This window comes from Marmota flaviventris, chromosome 7 (assembly GCF_047511675.1).
Source record: "Marmota flaviventris isolate mMarFla1 chromosome 7, mMarFla1.hap1, whole genome shotgun sequence".
In the NCBI taxonomy this organism is placed as follows: domain Eukaryota; kingdom Metazoa; phylum Chordata; class Mammalia; order Rodentia; family Sciuridae; genus Marmota; species Marmota flaviventris.
The window spans coordinates 1,449,188-1,467,119 of NC_092504.1; the positions used below are offsets into that span (position 1 = coordinate 1,449,188).

The 17,932-nt window shown below is 51.9% G+C and overlaps 2 protein-coding genes across 9 annotated transcripts in view; both read left to right on the forward strand.

Moving 5' to 3' along the window:
- The window catches only part of Maea (macrophage erythroblast attacher, E3 ubiquitin ligase), a 36,799-nt gene extending 35,612 nt beyond the window's left edge, over window positions 1-1,187 (forward strand). For all 3 annotated transcript variants that reach the window (XM_027940416.2, XM_027940424.2, XM_071614070.1), the window contains one exon: window positions 234-1,187. In XM_027940416.2, coding sequence (XP_027796217.1) covers window positions 234-329 — 96 coding nt within the window. In that variant the 3' untranslated portion in view covers window positions 330-1,187. The remainder of the gene's footprint in view (window positions 1-233) is intronic.
- Window positions 1,188-10,464: 9,277 nt separating this feature from the next.
- Window positions 10,465-17,932, forward strand: part of Uvssa (UV stimulated scaffold protein A) — a 34,390-nt gene continuing 26,922 nt past the window's right edge. For 2 of the 6 annotated variants that reach the window (XM_071614075.1, XM_071614076.1), the window contains exons 1-6: window positions 11,391-11,910; window positions 13,216-13,546; window positions 14,479-14,599; window positions 15,758-16,225; window positions 16,640-16,752; window positions 16,997-17,125. In XM_071614075.1, coding sequence (XP_071470176.1) covers window positions 11,813-11,910; window positions 13,216-13,546; window positions 14,479-14,599; window positions 15,758-16,225; window positions 16,640-16,752; window positions 16,997-17,125 — 1,260 coding nt within the window. In that variant the 5' untranslated portion in view covers window positions 11,391-11,812. Of the gene's footprint in view, window positions 10,603-11,343; window positions 11,370-11,390; window positions 11,911-13,215; window positions 13,547-14,478; window positions 14,600-15,757; window positions 16,226-16,639; window positions 16,753-16,996; window positions 17,126-17,932 lie in introns of those variants that run through there. The other 4 variants (XM_071614072.1, XM_071614074.1, XM_071614071.1 and 1 more) reach the window with 4 other exon arrangements.

A 17,932-nucleotide genomic window follows, 5' to 3' on the forward strand; every position in this document is an offset into this window, starting at 1 on the left:
TGGGCTGGGCTGGGCTGGGCTGGGCTGGGCTGGGCTGGGCTGTGCTGTGCTGTGCTGTGCTGTGCTGTGCTGGCTGCCTGTTGAGCTGCTGGGGTTCCCTGGCAGTGTCAGTGTGTCTCAGGAGATGATGCTGCAGGCTGAGCTGCATGCTCTGATGGTGTGCTGTGTGGGTTTTTAATGGAAACCTAATTTAGAGTGCATCTTCTTAATATGTTCCTGATCTTATTTTTCAGTCTCTGCTTTCTATCCGTCAAGATGATAAAGTTGTTTGCCCAAGAACCAAAGAAGTCTTCCACTTCTCACAAGCCGAGAAAGTGTACATCATGTAGGCCCCGTGTCGCCAGGTGCACGCCTTGGCTGGGGCTGTGTGGGCAGGGCACGCCCTCCCCATCCCTGGCCCTAGCCTGCCACCGCATTTCTGTTTCTTGCGACCAAAGATCAGTGAGCAACGATAAATACTCTTAGGAAGTGAGGAAGTGAGATTTAATGAGTTCGTACTTGAAAACAGCGTTTGATGGGTAGGATTTTATAACGTAAGTCGACTATTCGATGCTTCTGCAAAGTACTTGCACCTCTCAAAGGAAACTCTACAGCCTGACCTCAACCCCGAAGAGCTTTAGGACAGCTCACAGGTAGGAATCCTTCTCTCCCAAGTTTCTCAGCTTCCTCTTTTTGCTGAAGAGTCCTGGGGAGCGTAAGGAACAGGCTGGTCCTTCAACACATGTTAGCCATGGCCTGGGTGAGGTGCTGGCACGTGGGCGGCCTGCGGTGACTTGCCATGCGGTGCACGAGGGCCCTTCCTGATGTCACTAGAGCTGCCACCAGAGCACCTTGCAGGCCCTGGGGCCACGTCCTGCGTGCGAGCTTAGGCTCAGCCCCGGTCCTCCGTGCACCGCCTTACTTCCTGCTTCGAGAATGTATTCACGTGGAAATCCACTGGATCGAGTTTCTGCAGAGGCCTTGCTGGATAGTTCTGTAGCCCTGGAGTCTGCATGCTATTCGTTACAGGAGCGGATAGTTCAGCTGAAGCAAGTACTGATGGGTTTTCAGAACACACGAACCATTGTAGTCCACACAGAAACCTGTGGTAGAGGTTTGTATCTAGCGCTTATTTTTGCATGTTGATGTTGATTAGCTAATAAGCTGTAAATGTAAAGCGTGTTAATAAAATGGCTTTCTATTTCTCACTCTGAGGAGTTTCTGAGCCCAGGGGAGTGCTCTGCCCTCCCTGGCTCACTCATTGGGGCTGGGGTTATGGCTGCTGTCACTGCAGCAAAGGGGGCCCAGCACATCAAGACAGGGGTTTCAAGAAGAGCACAACAATCTTCCCGCCTTGCAGAACCCACCACTAATGGGAAGGGCTGCCCTGAAGTTGGAGGCCTCAGCTTGGAATCCTGAGGTCACATCTCACTCTTGGCCTGATCATTGCCCTCCTGGGCCAGGGGTGCAGGCTACTTGGACAGCCAGCTTGGGTTCTGAGAGCAGCTCCTGTCACCTGTGGCCCTGAGCTGTGGTCAGCTGCCCTAACCCTCTTAGCTGCTCTGCAGTGCCCCTGCCCTGCTCTGCGGCCAGTCCTGCTTGGCACTTGATCTCTGATGGCTGCCTCAGCCCCTGTACTCCTGTCCTGCCATGCGTCCTCACATACGCCTCCTCCTGTGCCCGCTCCAGTTCAGGCCTTTGTGGAAGTTGATGCCTGCGGTGCCCATTGCTGACCTCTACTCTCTATGGCCACCCAGGGCTCAGCTTTGGGGTCTCCCTGTGACCTGTGCAGGCCAGGTGGTGCCAATCAGCACACTACACCGTGTTGTAGCCCCTGCCTGCTCCACCCACAAGTCCGGCCAACAAGTGGCAGCAGAACTTCACGTGATGTTCCCTGTGCCCCGCACTCCTGAGCACTGTGTGCTCTCCAGAGCAGGGCCTTCCAGGCCTTGCCTCCTGCTCACCACCTGTCCACCACCTGTCTACTCCTGTCTCTTTCTTACCGATGGACAGCACGGCAGAGAGCACACATCCCACATATAGCCCCTGGACCAATCCGGCTTCCCACTGGTGCTGTGTCCTTTCCCAGTCAACACTGTGGTGACCATTGCCAATCAGTAGCTCAGCTGTTTCTTGAGCGCCATGAGAATGGAACTACACAGCGTGGGCCCGTGAGCTCAGCCTCATGCCTGGGTGGGTCGTCCACATATAGCAAGTCTTCATCTGCTGCTAAGTTGTGGGCCATTGCAGGAGCGAGCACAGTGGCCCATTTTGGTAGTATCTCAGTTGTGAGTGTGCATCCACATCACTTGCTGGATGCACGTTGGACAAAGCTAGAGGGGTCAGGCTGGCTTCCACCCTCCTGCAGTGGTACGGGAGCTCTGCCTGCTCCGTGCTCTCCAGTGCTGGGTGCTGGGAGCCTTTTGTGGTTAGACTGCTGGTTGTATAGTCTAACTGTGCTGTTTTTAAATAATTTTCTTTAGTTGTAGATGGACACAATATCTTTATTTTTATTTACTTTTTTAACCTGGTGCTGAGGATCAAACCCAGGGCCTCATGCATGCGAGGCAAGTGCTCTCTACCACTGAGCTACAACACCAGCCCCTAAATATATAATTTTTTAATAATTATTCTTTAGTTGTAGTTGGACACAATATCCTTAATTAATGAATTTATTTTTATGTGGTGCTGAGGATCGAACCCAGGGCCTTACCTGTGCTAGGCGAGTGCGCTACCGCTGAGCCCCAGTCCCAGCCCTAACTCTGCTGTTTTTAAAAACTTGGTTTAAGATGACAGATTAAAGCATACCAGACCTTCAGTGAGAAGAGCTGTTTTCCTCTTGTTGCCTCAACGAATGTGTTTCAGTCGTCCTTCTTGATGTGCTGGAGCAGCAGAAGTAATCCACGTTTGCACAGACCACACAGGTCCGTTGTCTTCTTGGTGGACCCAGCTGCACTGGGCTGGTGGCCATGCCTGTGATCCCAGCCACTCAGGAGGTTCTAGGCCAGCCTGGACAACACAGCAAGACCCTTCTGCCAAGATGGAAGGGCTGGGGTGAGCTCTGGCCTTACTCCTGGGTTTAGTCCCCAGTGCTGCAAGAAATAAAACTGCTATGAACATTTGTGTTCGAGTCTTTGTAGACATGGTTCTTGTCCTTTGAAAGTAATTCTCTGGAAGAATTGCCAAGTTCCAGGGTTGTTGTGCTTGACTCTACTCCTGCCAAAGACTTCTCCAGGTGGTGTGCTGTGCCACCACCTCTGCAGGCCCTGGGGTCCAGTGGCTCATGTCTTTGCCAGCATTTGGTGGTGATGGTGTTTTCGGGCAGAAGTTCTGGTACTTCACTGAGGTTTCCGTTTGCTTTCCTTTGGTGACAGTGCTGAGCCCATGTGTCTGTTTAGGTCCTTGGCCACTTTCATTGCATTGTCTACTGATTGGTAGGAATCCTTGACAGTGTCAGTGGAGGGTCTGAATTTAGTCAAGTTCAATTGATCGGTTATTTGTTTTCATGGTTAGTGCTTTTTCTGTGTTCTAAGAATGACCTGCCTATCCCAGAGTCAAAATAGTATTCTCATATGTAGATTCATTTTCACTTTTTCTGTTAGCTCTTGGTATGGTGTGAGGAAGAGCTTGTGGACCATTTCCTGCCCCTGCCCCCTGTGTTTATTCTGTGGCCCCGATGTTATTTGTTAAAAATGACTTTTCTCTCTCCCTTCAGTAAAGGTGACTGCCTGGGTGCTCTGGCTGAGCTGGCTTTAAGGTCTGTCCTTGCAAGTGCTACCTCCAGCACACACTGCCCAGTCTCGTGCCTGTCATTTCTTTTTTTGATGTTGTTGTTTTATTTTATTTATTTATTTATTTTTTATTGGTTGTTCAAAACATTACAAAGCTCTTGACATATCATATTTCATACATTTGATTCAGGTGGGTTATGAACTCCCATTTTTACCCCGTATGCAGATTGTAGAATCACATCGGTTACACATCCATGTCGTGCCTGTCATTTCACTCGCAGGTAACCTGAGTCATGTTTTTTTTTTTTTTTTTTTTTTTTTTCACTTTTTCAAAATTGTAGCTATTCTAGGACCTTTACATTTCCACTTAAGTTTTAGAATTGTCTTCTTTTGTGCTGGGGAATGAACATAATCAGTTTTTCAGGGGGATGTGGAGGTAGAGCACTTGCTTAGCAATGTGCAAGCCCTCAGTTTGATCACCAGAACCATAAAAACGGGAGTCAACTTATATCTACTGAAATTTCTTCAGTGCAAGCTGGGATTTTAACTGAAATTGTATTCAATCTATCACTTCATTTGGGGACTCTATCAGCTTGCTCAGGCTGCATAACACATACCATGGCCTAGGTGGCTTAAACAGTCTGTCTCATGAGGACACCAGCCCGCTGGATCAGGGTCCTACCTACCCCGAGGGCCTTCCTCCATGCATGTAGACTCTGGGGTCTCTCTCTCATGATGACACCAGCCCTGCTGTATTAGGGTCCTACCCTGATGGCCTTCCTTGCCTCTCTCTCTTGCCGCAGCCGGCTGGCTGGGCAAAATAGCCGGGGGTGACAAAGAACTTGTGTACATTGATACAGCAGGAGTAAGAGCCTTTTATTGTAGGACCGAGGGATACATTCCACACAGCTTATCTTAATTAACATAAACTTGATACAGCAGTCAACCAATAAGGAATCTCCACACTTAATGGCTCCCTGGAGTTACTTCACAAACCACTCCCTCTGGCAAAATGCCAGGCGCCATCCAGACTTGTTTATAGACTCTAACATTTCCCCCTTTTGTTTAATTTAAATAACGACCATAGTGGTTTTTACACAAACACCATAAATAATCTGCTACAAGCAGAAGGGGAGGAAACAAAATGCCACAATACCAAGCCAATTGATGGCTCCATGCAAGAAGCCCTTGGAAAAATTATACCAGCAATGACACCATTTGTAAAGATACCGAGTTACAATTTGTTGTAGATTACAGTTTGTTGTCTCAGTCCAGGTAAAGCAGTGTCTCAATAGATTAACTCACAGTTCAGGTAAATCACAGTTCAGGTAAGTTCTGCAGGCAGCTAGCTTAAATCATAGTCCAGGTAAGTTCTGCAGGCAGCTAGCCTAAGCTGTAGCAGCAGAAACAGCAACAGCTCCGAAGTCTCATCCGATTCTCAGCCGTAGTTTTGTCCGGTTCTCAGCAACACTGGAAATTCTTCCATCCTCGTTTTCATCGGCACTGGGACGAAGGCAAGAATTCCGGCAATGCTGGCTAAAGAAAATCCTGTAGCATTCCACTAAGAAAACAACCTTCTGAACAATTTAGTACATTATCTCAAGGTTTTTTACATTTGAAATAAGCCTTAATAGTGCTCATTACTCATTAGCTTCCAGGTGTGGGAGAACCATTGTAGTTTAGTTATTGGCATTGAAAATAACCAAACATCAGGGACATCCCAGGCAGCCCCAGATGGCCCTGGGAGAGTGTCCTGGACTCAAAGAGCCTGCAAGACTGTGCCTCCAGGTCAGGCTTGGATTTGGGCTCTCGCAGGGGAAGAGCCGGCTGCCAATGCTTGGAAGCTTCTTGCTGTGCCATGACTGGCTCCCGCACATAGCGGCCGCCACGTGGATTCACACACCCTCCGGTAATTAAAAGTGTTCAGTAATAGCCTTTTGCTGCAACTTTTTTTCTGATAATCCTTCCTCCTCTGAACTTTCTTCTTTCTGATTAGAGTTCCTGGGCTTCCATCAACACAACTATTCTTGGTTCCACTGGGGTGCCTCCTTCCCTTAGTAATTTACTTCTCACCCCTTCCATATTTTCATCACAAAGACAATACAACATTTCAAGACAAAACAAGACACAAACATACTGTATCAATCTTCTCCATTTTCTCAAAATGGCCATTTTTCCTCTCGCCCTATCTGCCTAGGGACGAGCAGATTGCTCCCATCCTATCTAGGGAAGGGCAGCTTTTTTTTTTTTTTTCGTCACTTACCCCCGAGTGTCCCGGGGCTCCCCGTAACGGGCCACCATCTGCCACAGCCCGGCTGGCTGGGCAAAATAGCCAGGGGGTGACGAAGAACTTGTGTACATTGATACAGCAGGAGTAGGAGGGATATATATACATTCCACACAGCTTATCTTAATTAACATAAACTCAATACCACGCAGTCAACCAATAAGGAATCTCCACACTTAATGGCTCGCTGGAGTTACTTCACAAACCACTCCCTCTGGCGAAATGCCAGGCGCCATCCAGACTTGTTTACAGACTCTAACACTCTCTCTTTTTTTTTTTTTTAGCTATAGATGGACACAATATCTTTATTTTGTTTACTTTTTTTAATGTGGTGCTGAGGATCGGACCCAGTGCCTCACATGTGTGAAGCAAGTGCTCTGCTACTGAACCACAACCCCAGCCTGCCTTCATTGCCTCTTTAAAGGCCTGTCTCCAAACACAGTCACTTTGGGGGTCAGAGCTTCAACATGGAAATTTGGGAGGGACACAGTTGAATCCATAAGAGACATTGAGTCTTCCAACCCATAAATATGCTGCATCTCTTCATGAAGTTTAGATTTTTACTCTTACCTAAATTTAACATATTTAATTGATTTAACTTCAGGGTTTTTTTTGTTTGTTTTTGGTACTGGGGATTGAACTGAGGGGCACTTGACCACTGAGCCACATCCCCAACCCTATTTTGTATTTAGAGACTGAGTCTCACTGAGTTCCTTACCACCTTACCATTGCTGAAACTGGCTTTGAACTTGTGATCCTCCTGCCTCAGCCTCCTGAGCTGCTGGGTCTTTCTTAATTTTAAAAATGATTCTTAATTTTTAAAATCTACCTCTTGGGGCTGGAGTTGTGGCTCAGTGGTAGAGCACTTGCCTAGCATGTGTGAGGCACTGGGTTCAATTCTCAGCACCACATATAAAGAAATGATTAAAGGCCCACCAATAAAATCTACCTCTCAATTATTCAGTGGAAATATGTAGACACAATCAGTATTTGTTAATTGATCTTGTGACTACTGTGCCCCTACTCACTCACTCATGAGTTCTGGTAGCTTTCAGGTAAAGTTTTGAGGTTTTCCATGTGTGCAGTTATGTCACCTCCAAACAGTCCTGTTTCTCCCTTTCAAACCTCTTTACTTCACTTTTATTACCAGTTCCTGGAGCCTCCAGAGCGATATTGAGGATGAGGTGTAAGAACGGTGTCTAGTGCCCTGTTAGGCAGAAAGCACTGCGTCTTGCACACTGAAATAGAGCGTTTACAGACATCATTCATCTGGTTGAGAAGTTCCACGCCAGTTTTCTAGATGTTATTATAAGGAACATTGAATTTTGTTTTTAAAAATTCCTTTGTAGAATGAAATTACCATGATTTTTCTCCTTTATTCTGCTTACCAGACATTGACTAATTTTGAATTACTGAATTTTGCATGACTGAAATAAATTTCATTCAGTCATGTTGCATTGTTTTCATATATTGCTGGATTTGACTTGCTCTAGCTTTGCTAGGGATTTTTACAACTATAGTCATGAGGGCTATTGGTCTGTGGTCTTTCTTTCTTGGAATTATTATTTTTGTGGTACTTGGGATTGAACCCAGGAGTGCTCTACCACTGAGCCACATCCCCAGCCCTTTCATTTATATTTTGAGACAAGGTTTTGCTAGGTTGCTGAGGTCTCAAACTTGAGATCCTTCTGCCTCAGCCTCCCAAGTTGCTGGGATTACAGGAGTGTGCCCCTGTGCCCGCTTCTGGGAATGTTTTTGTCTGGTTTTAGTACAAAAGCATTCAAAACTCATGAGTTGGAGAGTGTTAACCTCCTTTCTTGAAAGATTCTGTGTAAACCTGGTACCATTTTCTTAAATGTTTGATAGAATTTGCCAGTGAAACCATCGAGTTTTGGAATTTTGTTTGCAAGGGTTTCTTACTTAGTATGAGCTCAGTTTCTTTAATAGTTGTGACTGATCAGTTCCCCCCACCCCAAGTATTCTGATAGTTTGTTCATCTAAGAGAAAACTTCTGGAATTAATGTTCGTAACTTATCATGCTCTGTTGTCTGCAGGACCTGCAGGGATGTCTCCTCTCATTCTTTTTGTTTTTTGGGTGCCAGGGTGTGAACCCACTGGGGCTTAACCACTGAGCCACATCTCCAGCCCTTTTTTATTTTGAGACAGGGTCTTGCTAAGTTGCTGAGGCTGGTTCTGAACTCATGATTCTCCTGCCTCAGCCTCCCAAGTTGCTGGGATTATCCATGTGCCCAGCTTCTCCTGTCACTCTCATAGGTAATTTATTTCTTCTTTTTCTCTGTCTAGCTGAAGGCTTATCTGTTCATTTCAAACATCTCCTGTTACAGCATAGATCTGGACCGACCCCATCTCACGTATTCAGAAAGTGGCTGGATCATGAAGGTTCTGATCACATAAAAGGATTAGTCTATCGATGCCAAAGGGACTGTTCAGATGGGACAGCTGGAGCAGGTCACTGGTGTGTGCCCTGGGAGGGCTTATCTTCTTTGCCCACCCTCCTTGCCTCTGGTTGCCCTAAGCTGAGCAGCTTTCACCAGGACATTCTGCCTCTCCTCAGGCCCAGAGTAGGGAGCGGCTGAGGACTCTGAAACCAGGAGATGGTGTCAGTCTTTCCTCCTTAAGTTGTTCCTGTCGGACATTTTAATCACAGTGACAAAAGCTGACTAATAAACCTCCTTTGGTTTGAGTGACACCCCTCCTGTTTGCCTATTTTCTGTTCAATTGATCTCAACCTTATTAATCTCTACTGCAACTTATTCTGATTAATTGCTCTTTCTAGTTTCTTACGGGGAATATTAATGACGCAGTAGGTCAGGTCTCAGTGCCTGTGTCTGGAGTTTGCCTGCACAGTTGCAGTCTGCTGAAAGGACTCACCCCTTCCACAGAATGCCCCCAGGGAGAGACCAGTGCAGTCAACAGACTCATCCTTCACTTGTGCTGCTGCACACAGCATCTGTGGTGGCCCTTTTAGCCTCTCCATGTTTCTTGTAGACACAATATAGTTTGGTCTTGCTCTTTTTAAACTAACTGGACCATCTCCATTTTTTATTTAAAATTTTTTTGGTACTGAGAATTGAACCCAGGGGTGCTTTAGAACTGAGCCACATCCCATACCTTTTTATTTATGTTGTTTTGAGACTAGGGCTTGCTAAGTCACTGGTGTTTTCAATTCTAAGTTGCCTCAACTGTCTTGAGTTGCTGGGATTCCAGGTGTGCACCACTGTACCTGGCGTTTCCGGGGACGGGGTGATATATATATATATATGTGTGTGTGTGTATTTCTGTGTGTATGTGTATTTTTAAATCTTTTTTAGATATACATGACAGTATTTTTTAAAATTTGTTTATAGTTGTAGATGGACAGCATGCCCTTATTTTATTTGTATGTGGTGCTGAGGATTGAACCTAGTGCCTCACATGTGGAAGGCAAGCACTCTGCCACTGAGACCCAGTCCTAGCCCTGATCTCTCCTTTGTAACCAGGGCATTCAGATCACTGACATGGTGACTGTTGTAGATTCAGATTGGCTGTATTACAACTTGTTTCCTGTTTTTCTTACCTATTTCTTTTTCATCAGCTTCATTTTTGATTACTTTTAAAAGACACCTCTGTCTTTGCATACTCATTAGCAGTCCCACATCTGTATGTGTGCTGGAGACGGGACCCAGGGCCTCACACATGCCGCCCTACCACCAAGCTGTATCCCCAGCCCTGCCGCTTTCTTTACAGTTGCTCTAGGGGTTCAGGGTATGGTCACACCACTTAACAACATGGGGTGTTCCGCACTGTCAGGTGGTTTTGTTGTGTGAATGTCTGCGCATACATTTTTTGCTATCACTTAGGTTTTGAAGGTCAGCTTGCAAGTCTGAGCTGACCATACTTTTACTTCTTTAAAGAAGTTCCATTTTTTTCCAGCTTGCATTTTTTAAATAATAAATCTCTGAAAATTCCAGTTGGTTCTTTTCCCCCTTCGGAGACAAGTTCAGGCCCAGACTGACCCGGACACCTGGGCCCAAGCTATCCTCCTGCCTCAATCCCTGGACAGCTGGGACATCGTGTGCACCACCACATCTGGCTTCCACTGGTTCTTTTAAAACATCTTCTAGTTCTCACCGAGATTCACCTTGGCCTTCTCATTTCACTCTCCATTCAAGAGATCCGAATGCCTGACTATGTGCGTCATCATGAAGCTAGAAAGACCCCAGTTCTCAGGAGCAGCCCCGAGGGCAGAAAGGAGGTGCGCAGGTGAGATCAGGAACCTGGAGGCGGCTAAGAAGACGGGGCTGCAGTGTGGGCCAGAGGCCACAGAAGGGTGCGGGCTGGGAGGGGCTGTGGGCCGCGCAGTGGGCTCTCCGCGCCGCCGGGGCGGGGCGGGGCGGGGCAGGTGGGCGGCAAGCCCGGCGCGCTCTGGCCCCGACGACGAGTGCCCTCCAGAGCTGCGAGGGCCGAGGGCGGGCTGGCAGCTGGCCCTGGACGTGCTTGAAACCTGGAGTGCTCTGAAGAGAGGGCTGGGGCTCCCAGGCTGGAGTGGAAAAGGCCCTGCGGCGTGGACTACCGGCCCTGAGCAGCAGCGCCGGGCGCCGGCAGGTGTGCCCCGGGTGGTGGGAGGAGGGAGCCATCCCGGCTTCCCGCCCGGGGCGGCGGACAGAGCTTTCAAGGAATTTCGGCAGAGGGAAGCAAAGCACGTGCCGGCTGGTGGGCGACCTTTAGGCTGGGCAAAGTCACGCCGCAGAGGGGAACCGGGCGCCTCCCCCGACCGCCCCCGCCCCTACCCCGCGCGCCGCGTCGTGACACCCAACGCCTCCGCCCCGGCTCCCCTCCCGCCCGCGGTACCAAGGCCCAGACAAGCCCGAGGCTCCCACCTGGGCCGCCCTCGCTGACCTTTCGGGGGCAGGGCCGCGAGCCTCCTGGTGGACGTGCCGTGCTGTCCAGGCTCAAACCTCTCTCTGGGTCAGAGTTTCCTAGCGAGTTGTCGACCCAGACGTCCTGCCCCTTTTACACCGCGGCGCCTTTAAGGACTTGCTGCGCCCTCCTGCTTCATTTTTCTCGCGCCTCGACCTCCTAGGGCAGCCCCGCCTCGCGGGGAGCGCGCCAGCGTCACTGCGCGAGGTCGGCCTCACCCTAGCGCCTGCGCTGTCGAGACGAGGGTTGCCTCGCTCGGAGCCTTGAAGGGGTGGGCGGGGTCTCCTCCGGAAGGGGCGGAGAGATGGTGGTGCCTCGCGCTGTAGGTGTGGTGGTTGCAGAACTGACCTTTGCTCCCACGCCGCGGTATCAGGGAGCCAATGGCTTCAAAGCTCCGGGACGCGTGGTGGGCGGCGGGGGCGGGGCCTCTGCCGGAAGGGGCGGGCGATGCGGTAGGTTCCGCGTTGGCCGCGCAGTTGGGGGTGTCGCACCCAGCTGGCCCGGGGTCCCGAGGCCGCGCGCTTCTGCGCTCGCTGCGCTGCCTGGCAGCAGGGCCCTCCACTCCCCGCGCGTTGGTGTAAGACGGTGGCTTTCGTTACCTTCCGCACCTGCCCGTCCCCGGTGCGGCAGCGTCTCCCGCACCGTGGCTTGGTTGTCCCGATCTAGCCTCGGCTTTGACACTTCCAGATCGTCACCGGGGACTCTTGACTCGCCCTAACGGTGCTTGGAGCTGCCCTGTTTCCTAGGGCGTCTTTCTGCGGAGGCCAGAGCCTTGGACACAGCCTCAGGCCCTCCCGCGGTGCGCAGTATTTAGGCGAACCCGGTAGCATTTATCTATAAGACCAAGAGGGTAAAGTAAGGTGGCATTTCATCTCTGCGTTCCGTATTTCTAGACATGGATCAAAAACTGTTAAAGTTGGTAGAAGAGCTCACAACTTCAGGAGAACCCCAACTGAATCCTGAGAAAATGAAGGAACTGAAGAAAGTTTGCAAGTATGTCTTTAGGCTTAGCATTTCATGATATTTATCCCAGTAAGCCCCTGACTCTAGGGAGATTGTGGGGTTTTCTTGGACCTCAGCACTTTGCCCACCTCCATATCTCAGCCATCCCCTCCCGCCTCCGCCTGGAAAGATCCACCAAGGACCAGGCCAGCAACATTCCCCAGGCCCTGCAAAGTCATCTCTGACAGGCAGCATTGTGGGTGGAGGTGCAGGTCAGCAGAGCACAGAGAGGTCTGTGCTTGGTACTTCTGATACTTTCTATATGTGCATGTTACAAAGCATATAACTGAGGCATTCTTGGGTGCATCTGTGATCTGTGGGCAAATGTACCTCTTTTATTACTGTTGAAACATGGGAAGGGAGAACGTTCACAGTTGGGTAAATCTGCACTGTGTGTGTGTGTTGTGGTGCTAGGAATGGAACTCAGGGCCTTGTGCATGCTAAGCAGGGACTCTATCCCTGAATCACACCCAGCCACTCTGTCTTTAGAATGCATCCATCATCCATCCCCAGAATCAGGCAGGAAGCAAAACTTCTTCCTGTCATTTGCTGGGAACATGAACCTGTGTTCAAAGAACAAAACTGATGTTGTGTACCTTTCAGTAAGAAACTCCAACTCAGACACAGTTTTGCTGCAGGTCCTTGAAAACTCCTAAATCTCTGGGGTTCACACAGGGCAGGGCTGGGGAGAGGCGACACCCAGAGGGCTCCATGGGCCTTCCCCTCACTTCCTGCAGAAGAGGCTGGGTCTGTGCACTCAGCTAGTCTGTGGTGCTCCTGAGTGGTGAGGAAGCATCTGTGAAGGGATGATGAAAAATACTTGAGGCTGAGGTCCCTGCTGACACCACGCAGCTCTAAGAGCAGCTGTGGACATGGACATTGGGACAGGGCTGCATTTTAATAAAACTTTATAAATGGCACTGATACTTGGCACTCATAACTTTCCCACATCAAGAATCATTCCTTCACGTGTCTTGATCACTTATTTGTTTTGCCGTGCTGGGGCTCAAACCCAGGGCCTTGTGCAGGCCAGGCAAGTGCACCACTGAGCAGTTCTTTAAACCATTTAAAAATGTAGGAAACAGTTTGGGCTTGTGGGCCACACAAAAAGAGGCACAGTTGAGGGGCCTCATTCGTGCCAAGACATTGGTCTCCTTACCCAGCTCTAGGAGAAGGGGAAGAGGAAGACTGGACAGCAGCTGTGGCCCCCACTATATGTGAATAGTGCGTCCTGTGTGAGTGTAAACTGACCCTTCAAGTACCAGGTGCTGAGCTCAGGCTGGCTTGTGCCCCCAGGTCTTCAGAGGAGCAGCTCAGCTGTGCCTACCGCCTGCTGAAAACACAGCTGACCCAGGACCATGCTGAGGTCCGCCTGTCCGCCTTCCAGATCGTGGATGAGCTCTTCACCAGGTCTCACCAGTTCAGGGTGCTGCTTGTTTCTGACTTCCAGGAGTTCCTGGAGCTCACACTGGGCACCAACCATGAGCAGCCCTTGCCGCCCCCCAGAGAGGCAGCCCAGAGGCTGAGGCAGGCAGCCCTGCGCGCTGTGGAAGGGTGGAATGAGAGGTTTGGTGAGGCCTACAAGAAGCTAGCCTTGGGCTACCACTTCTTAAAACACACCAAAAAGGTAGGTGGGCCTTGCACAGTGCTGCTGGTTCCCTGGGGCAGAGCAGGTAGGCCTCGGGAGGGAAGACCTCTCACTGTGGAGCCAAGTACAGAGTGCTCCCAGGCCATGTTCTTGGGCAGCTTGGCTTAGGTACCTGGGTTGCTGGACCTGCTTGGGGCCTGGGAGGGGAGGAACATCTTTGAGGAAGACAAGCTGTGCCCAAGTGTGCATCAAGCTGAGCCTGTAGGCCTGTGTCACCTTTGATTGTTCAGCCCTGTTCTGTGACAGGCACTGTCTTCTGGGAGTTTCCCTACCTATGTTCTTAAGAGTCCCCACCTGGATCCTGCCATTGGCTCTAATGGGTTCTGGGCATGATGAAATCCATCAGGACCTGCTGCTGTGATCCCAACCCAACTCTGTCACTGCCCAGACCTTGCTTTGCCCCTGCCCTCTGTGGACAGGTGGCCCTGCCTGTGGGCCAGAGAACCAGCTCTCCCTCTGACCCACTGGCGTGCCACCTCCTGGGGTGCACACTCAGGTGGTGCTTGGGCTCTGGGGTCCAGACAGCAGCCCGTTTGCCTCCTGTACTCCCACCTGTGCTGCACTTGTGGCTGGAAGTCTTTTTTAATTTTATTTTTGAGGTGGGGTTTTGTTTTTCCCAGGCTGTCCTCGAACTCCTGAGCCCAGGTATTCCTCCTGCCTCAGCCTCCCAAGTAACTGGGACAACAGGCCTGCATCAATGGCACCTGGCCAGGGCTGGGAGTTCACACCTCTTTTATCTGAAGTGGTAGACTCGCGAGTTTCTCAAGATGAAGCATCGCAGTTCAGCATATATCCTGTTGTTAAGATGATGGCGTCTCCCCTTGCTGAGGCCTGCTGCATGCTCATGTGGTGGCTGTTTGCTCTCTGGTGAGTGTTTGTTGTGGACAGCCCTGATCTTCACTGTTTCCCAGGTGGACTTTCAGGATGTAAATGGGAGGACTCTGGCAGAAAGGCAGCAAGAAGAGCAGAAGCAGAGGCACTTGGATAGAATCTACAGAGAAAGAGCCAAGCAGGCCGAAAGGGAAATGGAAGGCAAGTTCGAGGCTGAGGGTGCCTCGCACATACCAAGGGCTGCCTGTGCCTGTGCATCCTCCCAGGACCCGGGTCACAGGAGACCCAGGCAGGCCAGGCTAGGGTTCAGGTTGGGCAGTCCCTGCACAGGCGCTTGCACCCCTGCGCCCCCTGGTGGTTAATTCTGTCTGTGGCCCTTTGGGGAGGCTCCCTGGGCGCAGACTGAGTGGAGAGCTTCCAGTGGTCTGTGCTTGGGTGTGCTGAAGGTCCCCTTGCCGTTTTGTCTCCCAGCCACCATTCACCTCCCTCTCCCCTACCTATTTTTTTTTTTTTAGTAATGGGGATTGAACCCAGGTGTGCTCTGCCACTGAAGTTCATCCCTGGCCCTTTTTATTGTAATTTAAAATTTTTAAATTTTGAGTTGCTTAGTCCTTGGTAATTTTACTGAGGCTGGCCACAAACCTGCAATCCTCTTGCCTCAGCCTCCCGAGTTTCTAGTATTACATATGTACCCCTGCACCCAGCTCCCCATTTGCTCTTAACCCAGCTTCTACCCCCCAGATCCCTACGATGTACGTTCTGGCAGCCAGCCTTTTCTTGAGGGAGAGAACAGGGTGTGGGGAATCAGAAGATCTAGGGGATAGTCGTCCACCTGCAGGGTGCCCAAGACCCGCCAGGGCAGCTGCTCTGTGTCTCAGACAGCGGGGCTGATGCTCTTCTGTGCCCAGACCCCCCAGGGCCTGTTGTAGGCAGGCAGCTGTGCCCAGATGGTAGAGAGGCCACCAGGAGGGAGAGCTGGCCCAGCCCTGCAGGGTGTGGCTTGATGTTGGCAGAAGTGGCTGCTGGGAGAGGCTCAGCCCTCTCTGGGATGCACTGCTCTGGCTGAAGGCTCCCTGCTCTGCAGTTGGTCCCTGGCGTGTTTGCCTGTGCTCCTGCCGGCTGCCAAGAGGTGACCTTGCAGTCCTGCCAGCTGGACAGTTTAGTAAGCAGGTGAAAGCTGCTGTGATATGTTTACCTTGGGTGTTGGCTTTTCTTGGGAAGTGAGGCCCAAGGGTGCAGGTGGCACATGTGACCCTTAGCTGCCTGGTGCTAACAGTGACCAGGACCTCGACACAGTGTGTGGTGGGGATACTCCTCGCTCAGTGTGACGAGGCCAGATGTGTCTCCATGTCTCGGCAGAGATGTCTGCAGAAGTTGGGTGCTGTCTGACGGAAGTGGAGAACTGCTTCAGGCTGCTGGTGCCTTTGGACTTTGACCCGTGCCCAGAAGCCAGCTTCCTTGATGAGGGTCCCCCTGGTTCCTTGAGCTCAGACTGGGAAGTCCCTCACTGGTCAAGCACTCCTGATGCCCCAGATGAGCCATGCTGCAGCAAGGACCTGCCCGCCTCTGCATACCACCCGGGGGCCACTGGTGCTGGGGAGGGGCCGCCCCAGGCAGCCACAGGGGACCCCTTGGAGGACGAGGAGCAGCCGTGCTGCAGCAAGGACCTGCCCGCCTCTGCGCAACACTCAGGGGCCGCTGGTGCTGGGGAGGGCTGCCAGGCAGCCGTGGAGGATGCGCCCCAGGACGAGTGCAGCGGGGAGCAGTTTGTGCGCAGCCATGGGCTGGGCTCACACAAGTACTCGCTGGACGTGGAACTGCCCTTGGGTAAGGGGCCACCAGGTCTGCTGGTGCCTCCCTGCCCAGGCTCCGCTGGCTAGTGGGCCACTGCTGTGCCAGCCCCCGGCCTAGGTGACCCACAGCCATGCCAAGTCTGGCCTACAGTGGGTACATGCAGGCTTTTCCTTCCCATTTATCCTCTGCACTGGGCTGTGCCCACTTTACCAGCCTCTGTGGCCACAGGCCAGTCACAGAAAGCATATGGACTTGTTTGCCATCTGTAGCCCACTCCAGCAAGGCCCTGGGCAGGGTGGGTGCAGGAAGGATGTGTGTAGGGCCAGAATCACACAGCAGTGAGCTCTGTCGACACTCAGCTGGCCTGGGTGGGCATCCAGCATTTCCCTGTGGGCTGTAGCCTCTTGGCCTCAGGGTCTCTTGTGACCCCCATTCACCTCATTCCAGACGGTCTGAAGGTGCAAGAGAATGATGACAATCTTGCTGTCCTCCATGCTGCCCGCGATGCAATCAAGCTCATCCAGAACAAGTTCCTGCCAGCTGTGTGCTCCTGGGTCCAGGTGAGGCTGGGCACCTGGCCTTCAAAGCTGTCAGGCCAGTGCCCGGGCAGAGTGAAGATGTAGTTGGCGGGAGCCGTAGGATGGAAGGAGGACATGTGGAAAGTGCCAGGTGTGGGTCTTGTCCTTGGGGTGACCTAGGGGGTCAGCCAGGTGTCCTTGACCATTTGTTCCCAAGGCTACAGACCAGGCCATGTTGTCTCCTGGCAGGGTCTGTGTTCTCTGTGACTTCTTCCTTGTTCTGCAGAGGTTTACCCGAGCAGGGACCCATGGTGGACACTTACGGTGTGCCATCGACTTGAAGGCAAAACTGGAACTTGCGCTGAGAAAGTATGAGGAGCTTCACGTGCAGCCTGAGTGGGGACCAAGGAGCAAGGTGTGTGCTTGGTGGGCCGGCAGGTCCAGGGCGGAGGAGCGAGGTGTGTGCGCGTGGTGGGCCGGCAGGTCGGGGCGGAGGAGGGAGGTATGTGTGCTTGGTGGGCCGGCAGGTCCAGGTCCCGGGCGGAGGAGCGAGGTGTGTGTGCGTGGTGTGCGGCAGGTCCTGGGCAGAGGAGCCAGGTGTGTGTGCTTGGTGGGCCGGCAGGTCCAGGTCCTGGGCGGAGGAGCGAGGTGTGTGTGCGTGGTGTGCGGCAGGTCCTGGGCGGAGGAGCCAGGTGTGTGTGTGTGGTGGGCCGGCAGGTCCAGGTCCGGGGCGGAGGAGGGAGGTGTGTGTGCGCGTGGTGGGCCAGCAGGTCTGGGGCCGGGCTGAGCTGCCTGTGCAAGCAGGAGCTGCTTCAGGCTCCTCTCTCACTCTGCTGGCCTAGCAGTGGGAGCCCGACTGGCGTCTCCTGGTGCCAGAGCCCAGCCATGCTCCACATGTGGACATGCTCCACAGCCCAGCAGGGCCCGCCCTATAGTGGACATGTGAGCTCATTCACTATATAGTGGCAACATGGCTCCTGCTACTGGGTGTTGTCCACTTACCCTGCACTGTAGCCAGGGAGCCCTGCAAGTCAGGCTGTGCCCCTCCTGCTTAGGGAAGGATGGGGCTTCTGTGGAGTCTCCAGCAGAGTGGGTTCTGTGTACTGATGGGCACCACGGTGAGCTGGGGCAGGGTGCCCACTTTGGGGATGGAGACTCAAAGACCAGCCGTCTGCTGGACTGTGTAGCACCTTAGCCTGGGAGGGACCATGGCATTGATGAG